This window comes from Electrophorus electricus, chromosome 21, assembly GCF_041902795.1.
Source record: "Electrophorus electricus isolate QZ-2024a chromosome 21, ASM4190279v1, whole genome shotgun sequence".
NCBI lineage: Eukaryota > Metazoa > Chordata > Actinopteri > Gymnotiformes > Gymnotidae > Electrophorus > Electrophorus electricus.
In genome coordinates, this window is record NC_137517.1 from 13,465,001 (window position 1) to 13,481,087 (window position 16,087).

At 46.3% G+C, this 16,087-nt stretch overlaps 1 protein-coding gene across 1 annotated transcript in view; it reads right to left on the reverse strand.

The window, feature by feature from the left end:
- Positions 1–14,814, reverse strand: part of loxhd1a (lipoxygenase homology PLAT domains 1a) — a 45,849-nt gene extending 31,035 nt beyond the window's left edge. The window contains exons 1-13 of the mRNA XM_081704038.1: positions 13,947–14,814; positions 10,993–11,107; positions 8,705–8,785; positions 8,365–8,549; positions 6,045–6,143; positions 5,769–5,920; positions 2,548–2,671; positions 2,035–2,285; positions 1,736–1,871; positions 1,206–1,366; positions 929–1,015; positions 628–763; positions 76–230 (exon numbers count right to left, since the gene is read on the reverse strand). Of these exons, the coding sequence (XP_081560164.1) occupies positions 76–230; positions 628–763; positions 929–1,015; positions 1,206–1,366; positions 1,736–1,871; positions 2,035–2,285; positions 2,548–2,671; positions 5,769–5,920; positions 6,045–6,143; positions 8,365–8,549; positions 8,705–8,785; positions 10,993–11,107; positions 13,947–14,640 (2,376 nt within the window). The 5' untranslated portion in view covers positions 14,641–14,814. The remainder of the gene's footprint in view (positions 1–75; positions 231–627; positions 764–928; positions 1,016–1,205; positions 1,367–1,735; positions 1,872–2,034; positions 2,286–2,547; positions 2,672–5,768; positions 5,921–6,044; positions 6,144–8,364; positions 8,550–8,704; positions 8,786–10,992; positions 11,108–13,946) is intronic.
- Between the last annotated feature and the right edge of the window lie 1,273 nt (positions 14,815–16,087).

Here is a 16,087-nt window from a genome sequence, read left to right on the forward strand (position 1 = left end):
CAAACGTGACGAGCTGGAAATTCTCTCTGGCGGGCAAAGCATGGCTAACGGGGCCGGCTGGCGGCGCTCACTCACGTTTCCTTTCTCGAACTTGTTGACGTTGTTTTTGCTCATGAACATGAGCCGCTCGCCCGAGTCCCCCAGGTCGCCGATCACGTTCAGGTAGACGCTGGCGTCTGTTCCACTGCCGCTGACCGTGCCCGTGCAGATGGTCACGCGATACTTAATCACTGAGCACAACAAAACGTGATATCGAAATAATTCATTTAAATAAATGATCTTCTATCTGTAGAAGGCTAATCTGGTATAACAAGAGACTTGTGTTTTATGTTCACAAATTCTTCCAGAATAGTCTTTCCTTATATTGGCATTTTTATGGCAAGAGTAATTTCATATCGTCATTCATTATACTTTAGACATAAAAACAAGTCAAGTTTGATTAGCTTGACACTAATCTGTTTCATCTGTTCCAAACTTTTGAAGCTACAATATACTTTTTTTTCGGTACACTTTTTTTAGTTTTAGTTTCATTATGTGGATTGTTGCTGGCATATATAGTTTAATGGCTGTTCTGGCAGTCATTTCTGGAATATGTAGTCTTATGGCTGCATTTTGTAGTTCTCTTACACGGCAGTGGCTCGGGGACGTGGACACCGGTAGCTGGCAGCTCCCTGACGATCTCGTTGTCATCCTCGTTAATGTCCAGCCAGCGATTGCAAACGAAGTTATATTTCTCCCTGTTCAAGGTCTTCATTAATGTGACCTGCACATGTGCAAACACACACACACACACACACACACACACACACACATACAAACCAACCAGTAACTGATGAATAAGCAAAGTGACTGAGCGAGGGACTGAGAGAGTAAATGAGTGACTGGAGGGATGGATGGAGGGATGGATGGGGTGAAGAACAGTTCTTACCCTGCCCAGATGCCACCCAGAGAAGGGATTTCTCTTCTCATGCCAAATCCTCAACTTCCTCACTTTGCCAATATCAGGCATCTCAATCTACAGCAGCAGTTAAAACACACACACACACACACATTCAGCAAAGGAGCGTTTGGACATCCGAGTCTGCCGTGGTTGGTAATTCTGAAACACACTGGACACGTCGCATGTCACATCTTTCCGCCTCAATGAGTACACACACACACACGTACGCGTTCATACACACACACACAGAGATGGACTTCAGTACCATGAACTTGTCGCACTGGCCCTGTTCAAAGCTGTCCGACTTGCTTTCCAACTTCATCTCATCACTCTTTCCTGTCTCTCCATAGACCTGCAGGAAGACCTGCGCATCCGTCCCTGCGCCTTTCACGTCAGATGTCCAGATCCACAGTGACCACGGGAACTCTACAGAACCATCGCACAGAAAGGGCGTGTGTGCGTGCGTGCATGTGTTAGACATGTCAGTGTTAAAAACTTTTGTTCTTAAGCTAAAGGGACTGTTAGAAAGTTTCCGGAATGTTCTCTCCCATTCCCACTGATTCATTTGAAGGTTCTTTGGATATTGTAACGCTAACTGCCGCCCTCACAATGTTGACGTTTGCTGAAGGTATAATTGCAGATGTAAAAATCTGCAAATGCAAGTGTATGATATTTACACATGGAGATGTGTGACATTTGCATATGCGAGAGCCTTGAACATGCGGACGTGTTAAATTTGCATATGCAGATGTATGGACATCTGATAAAAGCGATAAAGATAAAGGGGGGCCTCACTCTTCTGCTTGCGCTGACGCAGTGAGACCATCTCATACAGCTCCCTCTCCACCAGTCCAGCGCCCTCATCTTCATCCAACCACTGGCCACAGGGGAACACCTGTTCAATTCCCGTGAAAGGGCAGTACACCATCACCTGGGATGAGGGCAAGACAGTTATGTGGAAGGGGACAACACAAATACACACAGACAGACAGACGATGAAGCAAGCAGAAAGCGAGGGAGTCTGAGACGTCTGAGACGTGGTCCGGACTATTAACTGACCATAAAAATCCACCCCCCCCCCCACACACACACACCTTCTCGCAGTACCAGCCGCAGCTGATTCCGGCGTTGTCGTGGCCGATGGTCACGCGGCTCAGCGGGCTCAGTAGTTCCAGCAGCTCCACGCTGAAGACGTCGATCTGAGCGCGCTCAAACGTGCCGCCCTCCAGAAAGACCTTGCCGCTGTTCTTCACGCCCTTGCGTCCGTACATCACCAGGTGGATCTTGGAGTTGGTGCCCGCTCCCCGAACATCGCCCGTCATCACCTGTACGTTATACACGATCGCTACACCCACACCCCCACCCACACACCCCACCCCACCCCACCCCACCCGGACACACACACACGCATGCAATCTTAGATCATAAATATCATGATATCAAGTTCCTCTGGACTTTAAATTACATTTCCCTGAATTATATAAAACTACATATACATCTTGAGCTCTACTGCTAACTCTTTTTTAACCCTTTTTTCTTTCTTAAACACACACACACACACACACACGCACCCACGCACGCACACACCCACACACCCACACACCTACCCATTGGCTGGAGGCCTCCAACAAGCACATCTCTCTGGATTTTTCCATCGCCTTCGGAGATGTCGAAAAAGGCGTTAACAGGAAACTCATATACCTCTTTATTTCCCATATCGTCTATTATCACCTGACACACACAAACACAGAGAAAGAGAGAGATGCAACCAAGACTGCACAAACGAGTTAGCAGTTATCTGGCCAGAGTTACTCTTCGAAGCCCTTAACGGAGGTTCTCTTGCGGGATGGGTTTCAGACACACGCACACCATCCGGACTAGGACCTAATGTTGGACTAAACATTCATTGCATATTTTTAATTTTTTTTATTTATTTTTGTCTTAAAATGTTTATTATTGTGGTGACCGTTGGCAGCAGGCGAGGATGCCCCCCCCCCTTTTTCATCTTGGTTCCTCTCCAGGTTTCTTCCTCGTGCTCAAGGGAGTTTTTCCTTGCCACTGTCGCGCTTGGCTTGCTCACTGGGGGCTTGGACTCGGACATTTGCAAAGCTGCTTATCAGATCATTCGGATTAGAAACATTATTAAAGAAAATTGAATTTTTAAATACAACTATAACAACAGCACATTTTGTCAGAACCCAAGAGCAGTCTGAGACATGAAGGGGGAAGAGAAGTGTGGAATGGGTAGCACACAGTGACCCCGGGAACGTGACTAACTTCCTTTTATAGAATGTGTGTGTGTGTGTGTGTGTGTGTTTATATGTAACAGAGATGTCTTCTTTAGAATATGTCTGCATGTGTGTGTGTGTGTGTGTGTGTGTGTGTGTGTGTGTGTGTGTGTGTTTATATGTAACAGAGATGTCTTCTTTAGAATATGTCTGCATGTGTGTGTGTGTGTGTGTGTGTGTGTAACAGAGATGTCTTCTTTAGAATATGTCTGCATGTGTGTGTGTGTGTGTGTGTGTGTGTGTGTGTGTGTTTATATGTAACAGAGATGTCTTCTTTAGAATATGTCTGCATGTGTGTGTGTGTGTGTGTGTGTGTGTGTGTGTGTTTATATGTAACAGAGATGTCTTCTTTAGAATATGTCTGCATGTGTGTGTGTGTGTGTGTGTGTGTGTGTGTGTGTAACAGAGATGTCTTCTTTAGAATATGTCTGCATGTGTGTGTGTGTGTGTGTGTGTGTGTGTAACAGAGATGTCTTCTTTAGAATATGTCTGCGTGTGTGTGTGTGTGTGTGTGTGTTTATATGTAACAGAGATGTCTTCTTTAGAATATGTCTGCGTGTGTGTGTGTGTGTGTGCGCGCGTGTGTTTATATGTAATAGAGATGTCTTCTTTAGAATATGTCTGCATGTGTGTGTGTGTGTGTGTGTGTGTGTGTGTGTGTGTGTGTGTAACAGAGATGTCTTCTTTAGAATATGTCTGCATGTGTGTGTGTGTGTGTGTGTGTGTGTGTGTGTAACAGAGATGTCTTCTTTAGAATATGTCTGCATGTGTGTGTGTGTGTGTGTGTGTGTGTGTGTGTGTGTAACAGAGATGTCTTCTTTAGAATATGTCTGCATGTGTGTGTGTGTGTGTGTGTGTGTGTTTATATGTAACAGAGATGTCTTCTTTAGAATATGTCTGCATGTGTGTGTGTGTGTGTGTGTGTGTGTGTGTGTGTTTATATGTAACAGAGATGTCTTCTTTAGAATATGTCTGCATGTGTGTGTGTGTGTGTGTGTGTGTGTGTGTGTGTGTGTGTGTAACAGAGATGTCTTCTTTAGAATATGTCTGCATGTGTGTGTGTGTGTGTGTGTGTGTGTGTGTGTGTGTGTGTGTAACAGAGATGTCTTCTTTAGAATATGTCTGCGTGTGTGTGTGTGTGTGTGTGTGTGTGTGTTTATATGTAACAGATGTCTTCTTTAGAATATGTCTGCGTGTGTGTGTGTGTGTGTGTGTGTGTGTGCGCGTGTGTTTATATGTAATAGAGATGTCTTCTTTAGAATATGTCTGCATGTGTGTGTGTGTGTGTGTGTGTGTGTGTGTGTGTGTGTGTAACAGAGATGTCTTCTTTAGAATATGTCTGCATGTGTGTGTGTGTGTGTGTGTGTGTGTGTGTGTGTGTAACAGAGATGTCTTCTTTAGAATATGTCTGCATGTGTGTGTGTGTGTGTGTGTGTGTGTGTGTAACAGAGATGTCTTCTTTAGAATATGTCTGCATGTGTGTGTGTGTGTGTGTGTGTGTTTATATGTAACAGAGATGTCTTCTTTAGAATATGTCTGCATGTGTGTGTGTGTGTGTGTGTGTAACAGAGATGTCTTCTTTAGAATATGTCTGCATGTGTGTGTGTGTGTGTGTTTATATGTAACAGAGATGTCTTCTTTAGAATATGTCTGCATGTGTGTGTGTGTGTGTGTGTGTGTGTGTGTGTGTGTGTGTGTGTTTATATGTAACAGAGATGTCTTCTTTAGAATATGTCTGCATGTGTGTGTGTGTGTGTGTGTGTGTGTGTGTGTGTGTGTGTGTTTATATGTAACAGAGATGTCTTCTTTAGAATATGTGTGTGTGTGTGTGTGTGTGTGTAAGAGAGGCCTTCTTTAGAATATAAATGTGTGTGTGTGTGTGTGTGTGTGTGTGTGTGTGTGTGTGTGTGTGTGTGTGTGCGCGTGTGTGTGTGTGTAGGAGAGGTCTTCTTTAGAATATAGAGGGGTTTGTGTGTGTATGTGTGTGTGTAACAGAGAGCTTCAGTCCATGACTGACATATCATGTTGTGTTCTCTTGGCTGTTATGGAAGGGTTTTGTTAATATAATCAGAATTGCATGAATTAAAAATTACCCTGTATGAACTGCAGACATGCACAAGCACTGGCCAAATGAACTGTGTGTTAGTGTCTATGTATCAAAATACATCTATATTCACATAGCCTGTCTGTGCATGAGCACAAGAGGGCACATCTATCTACAACACAAATAAACTATTAGTCAGGAACTCTCTCTTTATTCACACAGGCTGCTCTCATAAACTTGGTTCTAAAAAAGGCCTTTTTTTTAAAAAATAAATACTGTGAAATACATACATTTGTATTTGTACATTTGGGTCTTTCTCTATCTTTCTTCGGGGAGCAGTAGCTCAATGGATAAGATACTTGATGTGTAATCAGAAGGTTGCTGGTTCAAGTCCTGCCAAGTTGCCACTAGTGGGCCCCTGGGCAAGACCCTTAAGCGTGCCTTTCATAGTTCAAATGTTCCTTCCCTACATCTATGTTCTATAAACTGTGTGTACCTTATCACACCCCCAGCCAGCGGAGGAGCCTTTGTTATTGTGTCCAATGGTGATTTTCCTCAGGTTTCCCAGGTTCGGCGCATCAATGGTGAATTTATCCTCATTCCCCCTCTCAAAGTTATCCTTCCCCTCGCTCACGAGTTTCCTCTCCCCTATGCACGCACGCACACATGCACACCCACATTGGATTGACACATACATAGAAAATCCAGCAAACAATATTGCCAATATTAAACAGAACCTTTTAATTTCTGAAATACAAACACACACACACACCGGTATCTCCCCGCTCTCCAAAGATGGTGAGGAAAACATCTGCATCGGTTCCGCTGCCTTTGACGTCCATTGTGAACACGCTGGCTATGTATTTATTTTCTAAAAGACAAACACACACACACACAGTACACACGGATTAGTTTTGAAAAAAACAAACACAAAAAGAAAAGTGAGTTAACTGAAACACAATTGAGTCAATCACTCACACACACACGCAATCACTCACACACACACGCAATCACTCACACACACACGCAATCACTCACACACACACGCAATCACACACACACACGCAATCACTCACACACACGCAATCACTCACACACACACACGCAATCACACACACACACACGCAATCACTCACACACACACGCAATCACTCACACACACACACACAATCACTCACACACACACGCAATCACTCACACACACACCCAGTGACAGTGATGAGAGATATTTTATGCCAAGGTATTGTCTTTCGTTTTTCTCTCTCTCCATCTCTCTCTCTCTCTCTCTCTCTCTCTCTCTCTCTCTCTCTCCCTCTCTCTCTCTCTCTCTCATATCCACATACTACTGCATCTGTGAATGAAAGTGAATATGTGTGTGTGTGTGTGGGTGCAGGCGTGAGGTTTGAGTTCACTAGTTCACAGTGTGGTCGGCGCTGCGCGGTCTGTGTCTATGTGTGGGCGGAGATCTCCCGAGGCTCCACCCCTACACCTCCCCCACCAGCAATCACATCTGCATATGTTTCAATTTTAAAGTTTCAAGTTTGGTTTATTTGTCACATACATAGTCATACACAGTATAACTCGCAGTGAAATGGTGGAGAGTGCTCTGTCCAAACAGGAAAAAACAGGGGTGTATACGGAAAAAAAAAAAAAAAAAAAAAAAAAAAAAAAAATATATATATATATATATATATATATATATATATATATATATATATATATATATATATATACAAAATATATTAACAATATATGTACAATATAAGTATGGTATGTTTATATACACATTGTACAATGTATATATGGATGTGTATGTCCACAATGTACAGTTCCAGCTTACAATTGAATATTTACAGTTACATGGTGGTGGTGGTCCCCACAGTTTATCAGTTTCCCTGATTCAGGGCCCGAATGGCCTGTGGGAAGAAGCTCCTCTTCAGTCTCTCTGTTTTGGTCTTCAGGGAGCGAAAGCACTTCCCTGACCTCAGCAGAGAGAAGAGCCTATTGTTGGGATGGGTGGAGTCCTTCACAACCCTCCTGGCCTTAGTTTGGCACCGCTTGTAATAGATGCTCTGCAGGTCAGAATGTTTCGTATGAGTGATGCGCTCTGCTGAACGCCCCACCCTTTGGAGTGCTTGTCTGTCCTGCTTGGTGCTGTTCCCAAACCAGACTGTGATGTTCCCTGTGAGGATGCTCTCAATAGTGCAGGTGTAGAAGTTCCGCAGTACCTTGGAGGGCAGTCTGAAGTCTATTAGGCGTCTGAGGTGGTAAAGACGCTGACGAGCCTTCTTTGCCAGGGAGTTGGTATGGCGGGACCAGGACAGGTCCTGCGAGATGTGAACTCCAAGGTACCTGAAACTATCTACTCTCTCCACCGTGGTTCCACTGATCCTCACAGGTTGGTAGTGCCGCTCCTGCTTCTTCCTGCAATCCACAATCAGCTCCTTTGTCTTACTGATGTTTAGGAGGAGATTATTTTCCTGGCACCAGTTTTCCAGGTGTTTAATCTCCTCCAGGTAGGCCCTCTCGTCGTTGTCCGAGATCAGACCCACGACAACGGTGTCATCAGCAAACTTGACAATGATGTTAGAGCTGGAAGTGGCTGTGCAGTCGTAGGTGTACAGTGAGTAGAGCAGGGGGCTTAGGACACAACCCTGAGGAGCTCCAGTGCTGAGGGTGAGGGTGGTTGAGGAGCAGTTGCCCACCCGTACTGATTGTGGTCTGTCTGTTAGGAAGTTGGAGATCCAGTCGCACAGGGATGTATGCAGTCCTAGATTTCCCAACTTAGTAGTGAGTAGGGAGGGGATGATAGTGTTGAATGCTGAACTGTAGTCGACAAATAGCATTTTAACATAATTTCCCCTCCCTTCGTCCAGGTGGGTCAGTGTGGTGTGGTATGTGATACAGATTCCTCTTTATTTAGTAATATGTTTCTCCTTCATTTGTAACTGCTGGTAACTGCTATATGAGATAAAGAAATGGCTAATTTAACAGCTTTTTATGTCGTTTCGAACATTAAGAATATCACATGCATATCTGACATGGAATGCGTGCGTTTGGCTACGGTACGTTTCTAGCCGACGATGCCATACGTTTGGGGATGTCCATGGGGTTGAGGCTGCCCAGCAGGTATCTCACAGTGAGGCCATCCCCCTCCTCCCGGCTCAGCCAATTGGTGCAGGAGAAGAAGAAGCGGAGGTGGGGCCTGCTCATGTCCGTCAAGATGACGCGGTCCAGGAACCAGCTGGCGCTCATGCCGGTGTTGTCATGCTCGATCCTTAAAAGCAGGAAACACAGATCACGGGAGAACTCTAAACACAAGCCCGCTTGCTGGGAGACCGCTGGCAGTTGTTTGGGGGCGAGTGTGTACGTGTGTGCCTGTGTCTGCGTTTGTGTGCGCATGTGTGTGGGTGTGGGTGTGTGTCGGTGTACCTGAGTTTCTTTATTGGCCCAACGTTGTGAGTTTTAATACGAAAGACGTCGGTCTTGTTTTTTTCAAAAGCCGTTCTGCTCCTGGAATGAAAACAGAGAGATGGATGAGAGACCTAGAACGGCAAAAAGAAAAAGAGAGACATGCACACACACACACACACACACACACACACACACGCACGCACGCACGCACGCACGCGCGCGCAGACTAACAAACTGATCCATGCAATCGAATCTGAGACACAATCAAATTCTACCCTCACTGGTGGACTCTAAGGTGTCTGTTGTGTTTGGGGGGGCGGGGGTCCCTGTCACCGGCTGATACATCAGTTTACGGCCCCTTGCTTTGACTCTTGCAAAAGTCCATCACTGATCAAAAGGGAAACTGCATGAATTAAAAATCACCCAGTATGAATTACACATATATCCAAGCTCTGGCCAAATTAATCAAACACACACACACACGCACACACACACACACAATGATGGCTCAAATTCCTCATGGAAACACTCATTGAATAACACGGCCTTGTCTGCACACACACACGCGCACCTACGCACACTCACGCTGACGCGCATGCAAACCTCTGGAAGATAAACTCACACTGTATGTGGCACGGATACACACATCATCAGCAAACTTTGGAAATGATGGAATTTAGGCAGACGAGGCAGCTCTGTCAAATTTCATCTGAATTCCAAAATGTTGCATTCTGACCGTCATGCTGGCCAATCAAAGCCCAGAAACACCAGCACAAACCTATCAAAATGGGAACGCTGACAAAACGTTAGAGCTTGTGTTTGTTTGTTTGTTTTTCTCTAAGCTCTGAGCCCTGTTGTGCCAGCTGACAGATTCAGCACGAAGGATTTTTGAGGGGGGTTTTTTGGAAGTCATTATGCAACATGCATTGCGTGGTCAGGGATCCTCATCTGGGCAAGACAAAACTCTCTCAGACTAATCAATGTCGGATGCGTTTATTGATTATTGATTAGTGTCAGGTCGACTGATTAGCGTAGAGAGAGTTTTGCTGAGTCTCACAATAAACAGCATGTTACAGCGTATGCGGACGTCACGCGCATGTCGAAATTTACTGGACATGCTGTCATAGTGTGTGTGTGTGTGTGTGGGTGGGCAGGTGTGTGTATGTGGGTGTGTGAGAGTATGTGCGTGCATGCGCATCTGCACTTGCATGTGCACGTTTCTGACTGTTATAGAGATATATAGCCAGAAGTAGCATCATCTCACTGTCATCTCTCATTGGCTGAGAATGAGAACAGGAAGTCACATGATCTACTTCTACCTCCAGATGAGTAAACCTGGTGATGCTGTATAGGCGCAGGTGCTTCACCATGGCAAAATGGACAATGCCGCTGTTTTTTGCGTGCCATTTGTTTATTCCTCCGTGGTGCGCCATGAAACGTGTTTTCATGTTTATATTTGGACATATGTGTGATTTGGAGCACAGGTGTGTGCGCGTGACTTAATGGATGTGATGAGAGGCCACAGTCTGAGCACCGAGAACTCATCCTTATACAACATCACGACCACAATGCAATGCAACGCCAGGCAGGGGTCACTGGGTAGGTTTTCTTGTTTTGCTGTTTGTTTGTTTAGGCAATACCTCTTTTCAGTGCTGGGGAAACAAAAGGAGAAATAGTTAACACACAGTTAGCATCACCCCACTGGCCCCGTGTTCTGCAGCAGACCCTGATGCACGGACACATGCACGCGTATATAGATGAACGCAGTTATTCAGTCCACTCCTTGGGAACATCTTTCACACCCAGCTCCTCTAGCCGTAGATCACTGGCCTGCTGTCCTCAGTCACTGGACCAGGAAACTGCATTATTCTTTCTTAAACACCCCTTTATAATGTAAACGCTGGACAAATCCAGCCACAAAATCTTCTCATTCCCGTGGACGCGTCGCGAGGGTCACTCCGACGGTCTCGTTCAGCTAGGTTAATCGTAGAACATGTTAAAAAACCCTGACTGCGGGATATTACGGATAAACTGTCTGATGCCCTGCGCTGTTTCGCCAAAACTCTGCCTAACGGGTCGAAGGTGAAGACAGCCATCGATGTGGCGAAGACTAAACCTTCTGTTTGGAGCAAACCTTCCACTGCTCCATGTTCGGTCCGGCTGTAGGGACATCCGAGGGTTGGATCTGCGTCGACGGTCCGTCCGTCCGTCCTATGTTCACATCCCGACCTCGAGAGGCAGGAGCTTACGTGCGCTCGCTAGGATCGCGTCCTAAGGGACGGCGGACAGACGGCGGGCGGACTCACTTGCTGGCCAGGTGAACCTTCGGCGTGACGCCGTACTCCCCGTACAAGCTGACAAAAACGTTGGCATCCGTGCCTGCTCCCTTCACGTCGCCCGTAACCGTCACCACCTCGTACACTGCGAGAGGATGGAGGGAAAAAAAAAAAAGAGAAAAAGGTTGCTCAGAGATGCAAGGGATTATGGGTGCATGCCTCTACCATCAGAACTATTACCACATCATTTGACCAATCCAACCGAAATCCAAGTTTTCAGCAGACGTTCGTTAAACGGAGGCGGAAACGTCGCTGCCCTGACCGGTGTTCGCCCGACTGGACGTCGTCCAGAATGCAGCACTAAGACGAACCCAACATCTCCTCCATGCTAATCTGTGAAGGCAGAGAGGGTTGTAAAGCGATATGGCCGTAACTTAACCGAGTCAACCAGGCGAAAGCGAGACGGGGGCGTCCTCCTGTTACGGTCCCCTCCCTCCAGGGCCGAGCGGGTCAGGCAGCACCGAGGAAAAGGGCTGTTCTGGGATCAGTCCCGTTGGCTGTTGCGGTCTTGATGAATGCAAATACTTGCGGAGTCGAGCTGTCCTTTGATCAGCAGCCTCGGAAGAAGATGTTTGTATGGAAGCCTAGGACAGCGACGCTCAGGTTGTATGAAGAGCCCCTGTTGAGTGTGTGCGTGAGTGTGTGTGTGCACGTGTGTGTTCAATAAACTCTCCGTGAGTCTCACACGTCATCGCTCCATTGTAAGATCAGTACCAGTTTCTGCATGCTTCTTTGCTCGTTTGTTTTAAGAGCAAACAAAAAAGTGATTTGAGAAATGTGAAGTTGGGAACGGTCCTGGTCAGGGGATATCTTAAGCTGTCACCCACTGGTCGATTTGACCTCCAAAGCAAAGGCTCTGTTTTGCCCCTCAGACATCTGCTAAGATGTCCTTCACTCCCGATCAAAGACGCCACTGGCATGAATATGCATTTTACGGTCTGTCCTCCACCGCATAGCTTGCGTTCCAGATCGCTGGGTGAGAACATTCCGGTAATCTTGTTCAGAACGCAGGAGGGCAATAGCTATAGAAGGATCCAGAAGGAGTGAGTAGGAGAAAAAAAAATACTGGGTTAAAAATAGCAGGACACGGTGCATGAAAAAGTTGACTTGTAAAAAAAAAAATAACGACAGATGTCATCTGATATGGACGGCTTGGTTGAGTCAAGCAAACACGTTTCGTCTGGTCTTCATAGCTTTTACTGTCTGGAAATCGGTTTTACTGGACCAGTTATAATCGTACAGGGATGTTTTTATGAAATGTTATTTTTGTATTTCCTTCTTATATAATTGTCTCCACTTCAGCAGGAAGAACATTCAACTGGCAGGATTCATTTCTGAGTTGTTGCCAGTCGCGAGCAAACTGTATCTTGGTCTGGGCACGCGAGATCCACGCGCGTCTCCTTGCGCTGACTTCGCACGTTATTTCAGTTTCACCGTGAGAGCAATCAATATGCGAAAGGAAATGAGTGAAATAAATTAAGTCACTTTCACATTACGGATTGTCAATGACAGTGCTGTGAATGAAACGTCCTGCGTGTAAAGTTGACCTGGGTTAAAGTAGAGAGAACTGGCCCTGGATCAGTATCAAGGAGCCCCTCCAACCTGCAGCTTAGTTCTTACCATGGGCCCTATTTACACGAAGGGGAAAAAAGCATATTATTTTTTGAAAGTCGTGTTATGTTCACGTTTGCTAAAAATGACAGCAAGACAGTGGCAAATTAACATGCAGTATAACTAATTCTTTCTTCGAAAAGTAATTCACGCCATTAGAACCTGTAAACGCCGGTTGTAAAACCCTGTTTAAGTTGCTTGATGAAATAAATGCGTTCGGCCTGAGAATAAAAGGAGAACAGTTGGGGCGATCAGATTTGAAACGTGTGCCGGGCGCATTCACACGTCGCTACGCGCCACACATTGTTCATGAGGTTTACTGACACTCTAGAAGAACCCGATCGGCTTGCGACTGAAGCCCACTCGCCTTACCCAGATGGCCGGGCTGCTTCCACAGCCACGGTCCCCGTTCATTCGAGCGACATTGTCTGTTGAAAATCGAGGCGGCACGCGTGACCGAGCACGCCAGCACACCTCCCAGAACTGCATGAACATAAGAAGACCACATGAATAGAGTGATTAGGGCATTGGGTTTCTGCCCATAGGGAGGTGGTGGTCTGCTTCAAATCTCCCCACCAGCATGTTGCCAAGCACCTGTGCGCTTGAGCCACCTCGCTATTCCTGGCATGGGGCGAATCGGGAATCATTGCCAGGGGCTGTCCGCCCATCAGAGCGAGCCTGTGCCAATAAAAGGACGCTTATAGGGAATATGGTTAATTAAAAAGCAGGGCCGCTTGCCAGCTGCAGCAGACCTGCTGAGCTAACTGCTAATCAAAGATGGCTTATGCAGACAGTGGCCAACCAAATTAGCCCACTGGAGATGTCTGTCAACAAAAAAGCAAGCATGAGGAAATGACAGCCAAGGAAACAGAGGCGTTCAAAAATATACTTGAGTTCTGCAGGTCTGCACAGTGTAAGAGAATTTTCCCAAATTGAAAAGTAAAATGTTCCATTTCTTTATTTCCTGTCCTTCTTCCACCTTACACAATTACAGCAGAAAAGCTATAACAGCTGTGTGTGAGTGCGGGAGAAACTAAGAAAGGGAGAGAGAGAGAGAGAGAGAGAGAGAGAGAGAGAGAGAGAGAGAGAGAGAGAGAGAGAGAGAGAGAATGATTCTGAGACATCAACAAACAGCAGACAGAAATAATACAGCAAAGCACTCTTGGGTCAAAGTACCGTACATAAAGAGGGAGAATGAGAATGAGAGAGTGGGAGCTTTAAGGGGGTGAAAGAGCAGCACTAGAGTGTAGGCTGCGCTTCTGAGGCTGTTCTTCTGCGTTCCTAGAACAACAGTGCGAGAGCGATGGGTGTACCTTTCTTTTTATAGTATTCCTCCTCATACCCGTCAGACTCATCAGTGTGATAGTTCACGAGCTCCTGCTGGTAGAGCTCAGCGTAGTTCTCCTGCTTGCCTTTCGACTTCCTGCCTTTCCTGCCTCTCTTCTCCTCGTCGCTGTCTGAGCCTTTCTTCTTCTTCTTCTCCTTCTTCCTCTTCTTCTTCTCCTCCTCCTCCTCCTCCTCCTCCTCTTCCTCCTGCGCGGCCTCGTCGTCCCCGGCCTCCTCCGCCGGCTTCTTCTTCTTCTTCTTCTTCTTCTTCTTCTCCCCATCCTTGCCCTTCCGCTCCTCGGAGCTCATGTCGCCCCCCGCACTCGCTGCCCTCTTCCTGTCTCGCTCTCCCTTCACCCCCTCGCCCTCCGCCGGCTTCTCTCGCGCAGCCCGATGCCCGTGGGGCGGCTCGCTGCTGTTGCGCTCGTCCTCGGCAGTGCCGCTCGCCTTCTGGCCGCGCCGCCCCTTATCCTGCGCCTTCCCCTTGGCCGTCCCGCCCCTCTGCCTCGCCCCGCCGTCCGCGTCCGCCGCGCGGCCGCTCGACTGCCTCCGTCGGCCCTCGCCGCCGTCCGCGTCTCCGCTGGCTCCCGGCCCGCTCTTTCCGTTCGTCTGCGTCTCCCCACCGTCCTCCCCGTTGGCCCTTTCTTCGGTTTCGGGGCTCTTTTTCACTTTTTCGGGCATCTTTTATTCATTGGGGCTGAGAGCCCGGCGACGGAGGGGGTATCGCTGCCAGCGCTGCCCGTCTGAGGTGTAGGGTGACACCGAATGACCCCGGCGGGTACCGCTGTGCAGCGGGAAGCGGGCCCCAGCACGGAGCTCTGCGGGGCCTCCGGCGCAGGTCCTGCCAAGGCGGCAGAGCTCGTGAATAATTTCTGGGCCGAGAGGGAGTCACATGGCAGGAGGGAGGAAAGCAAGTGAAAACGGAGAGGTATGAGAAGAGAGAGAGTGAGCGAGAGAGACAAGTAGAGAGAGTGAGGTGAGTAGAAGAAGGGGGGGTGGGCTTCGGGACTTTTATTATTCATAATGCACAGATCACTTTACTCAAGCACCACACACACACACACACACACACACACACACACACTCACTCTCAAATCCATTGCTACTAATATACACCCCTGAGTGGGTCTAAGCATTTGTTCTGTCTAGGGCTCCAGAATACTGTATAACTTGACAAGCTAAGTTAACCTAAATGGATTGAGGATACAGACTGCCTGAAACCATTAAGTTTATAGCTCATATAATAATTTCCTAAACTTTATATGGACAACAAAGATATTTATTTTCATGTCAACTCTCAAAGCAAGCTAATCACAGGAACGGACACACCAATAAGGTAGTTTGGAAGAACTAACCCCGCCCCAGTATGCAAATTAGGACAGCCTAATAGCGACTTTAATGTTGCAACTGGCGGAACTTTCGAAACTTGCCGCACAGATGAACATTTCCGTATTTGTTTGTTTTTGTTGTTGTTTTTTTGCTATATGAGGCTCATATCAGTCTATGACGCTAACTGTAAAATAGCTTGTTTTTAAATACAGACCTTGATATTCTCACATTTTCCTGTTTCAGACGGTACACTCCTGCACAGCCTCAGAATAAATGCATGGAAATGCAGCCAATGAATAAATGATTGTTACATATAGGTCTCCATATACATTTTGTGGGCTATTAACATGGAAAAACACTAACAATATATATTTAACAATCTTGAAAAGGAATCCATCACAAGCCCGTGAATTTGGAATTAGTTTCGTTTTGTATTCGCCCATAACATCAGACAAATTAGTGGACGTAATACATTTGAATACATTCTCATTACAGAAAGTCTTACTCGTAATGACTGAGTTTTTACATCAACAATTCGTTTTTAACTCCGTGTTAATTTAATAGATGAAACGATTCAGAACATCGGAGACTATGCTGTGCTTTTTTGCAATACAGTTGTGGTCCGTAAAAGCAAACGATTTCCAAGTGAGTAAATAAAACAATTAAAAAAATATATATCAAATTGAATTTTTAAACAGATCAAATAATACTGCCTGAAAATACAGTGTGGACATTTTAAATGGCAAACGTGGCATTTTGTATTCTAGAAGTAAATAGTAAGTAAATAGAAAGAGTGAGG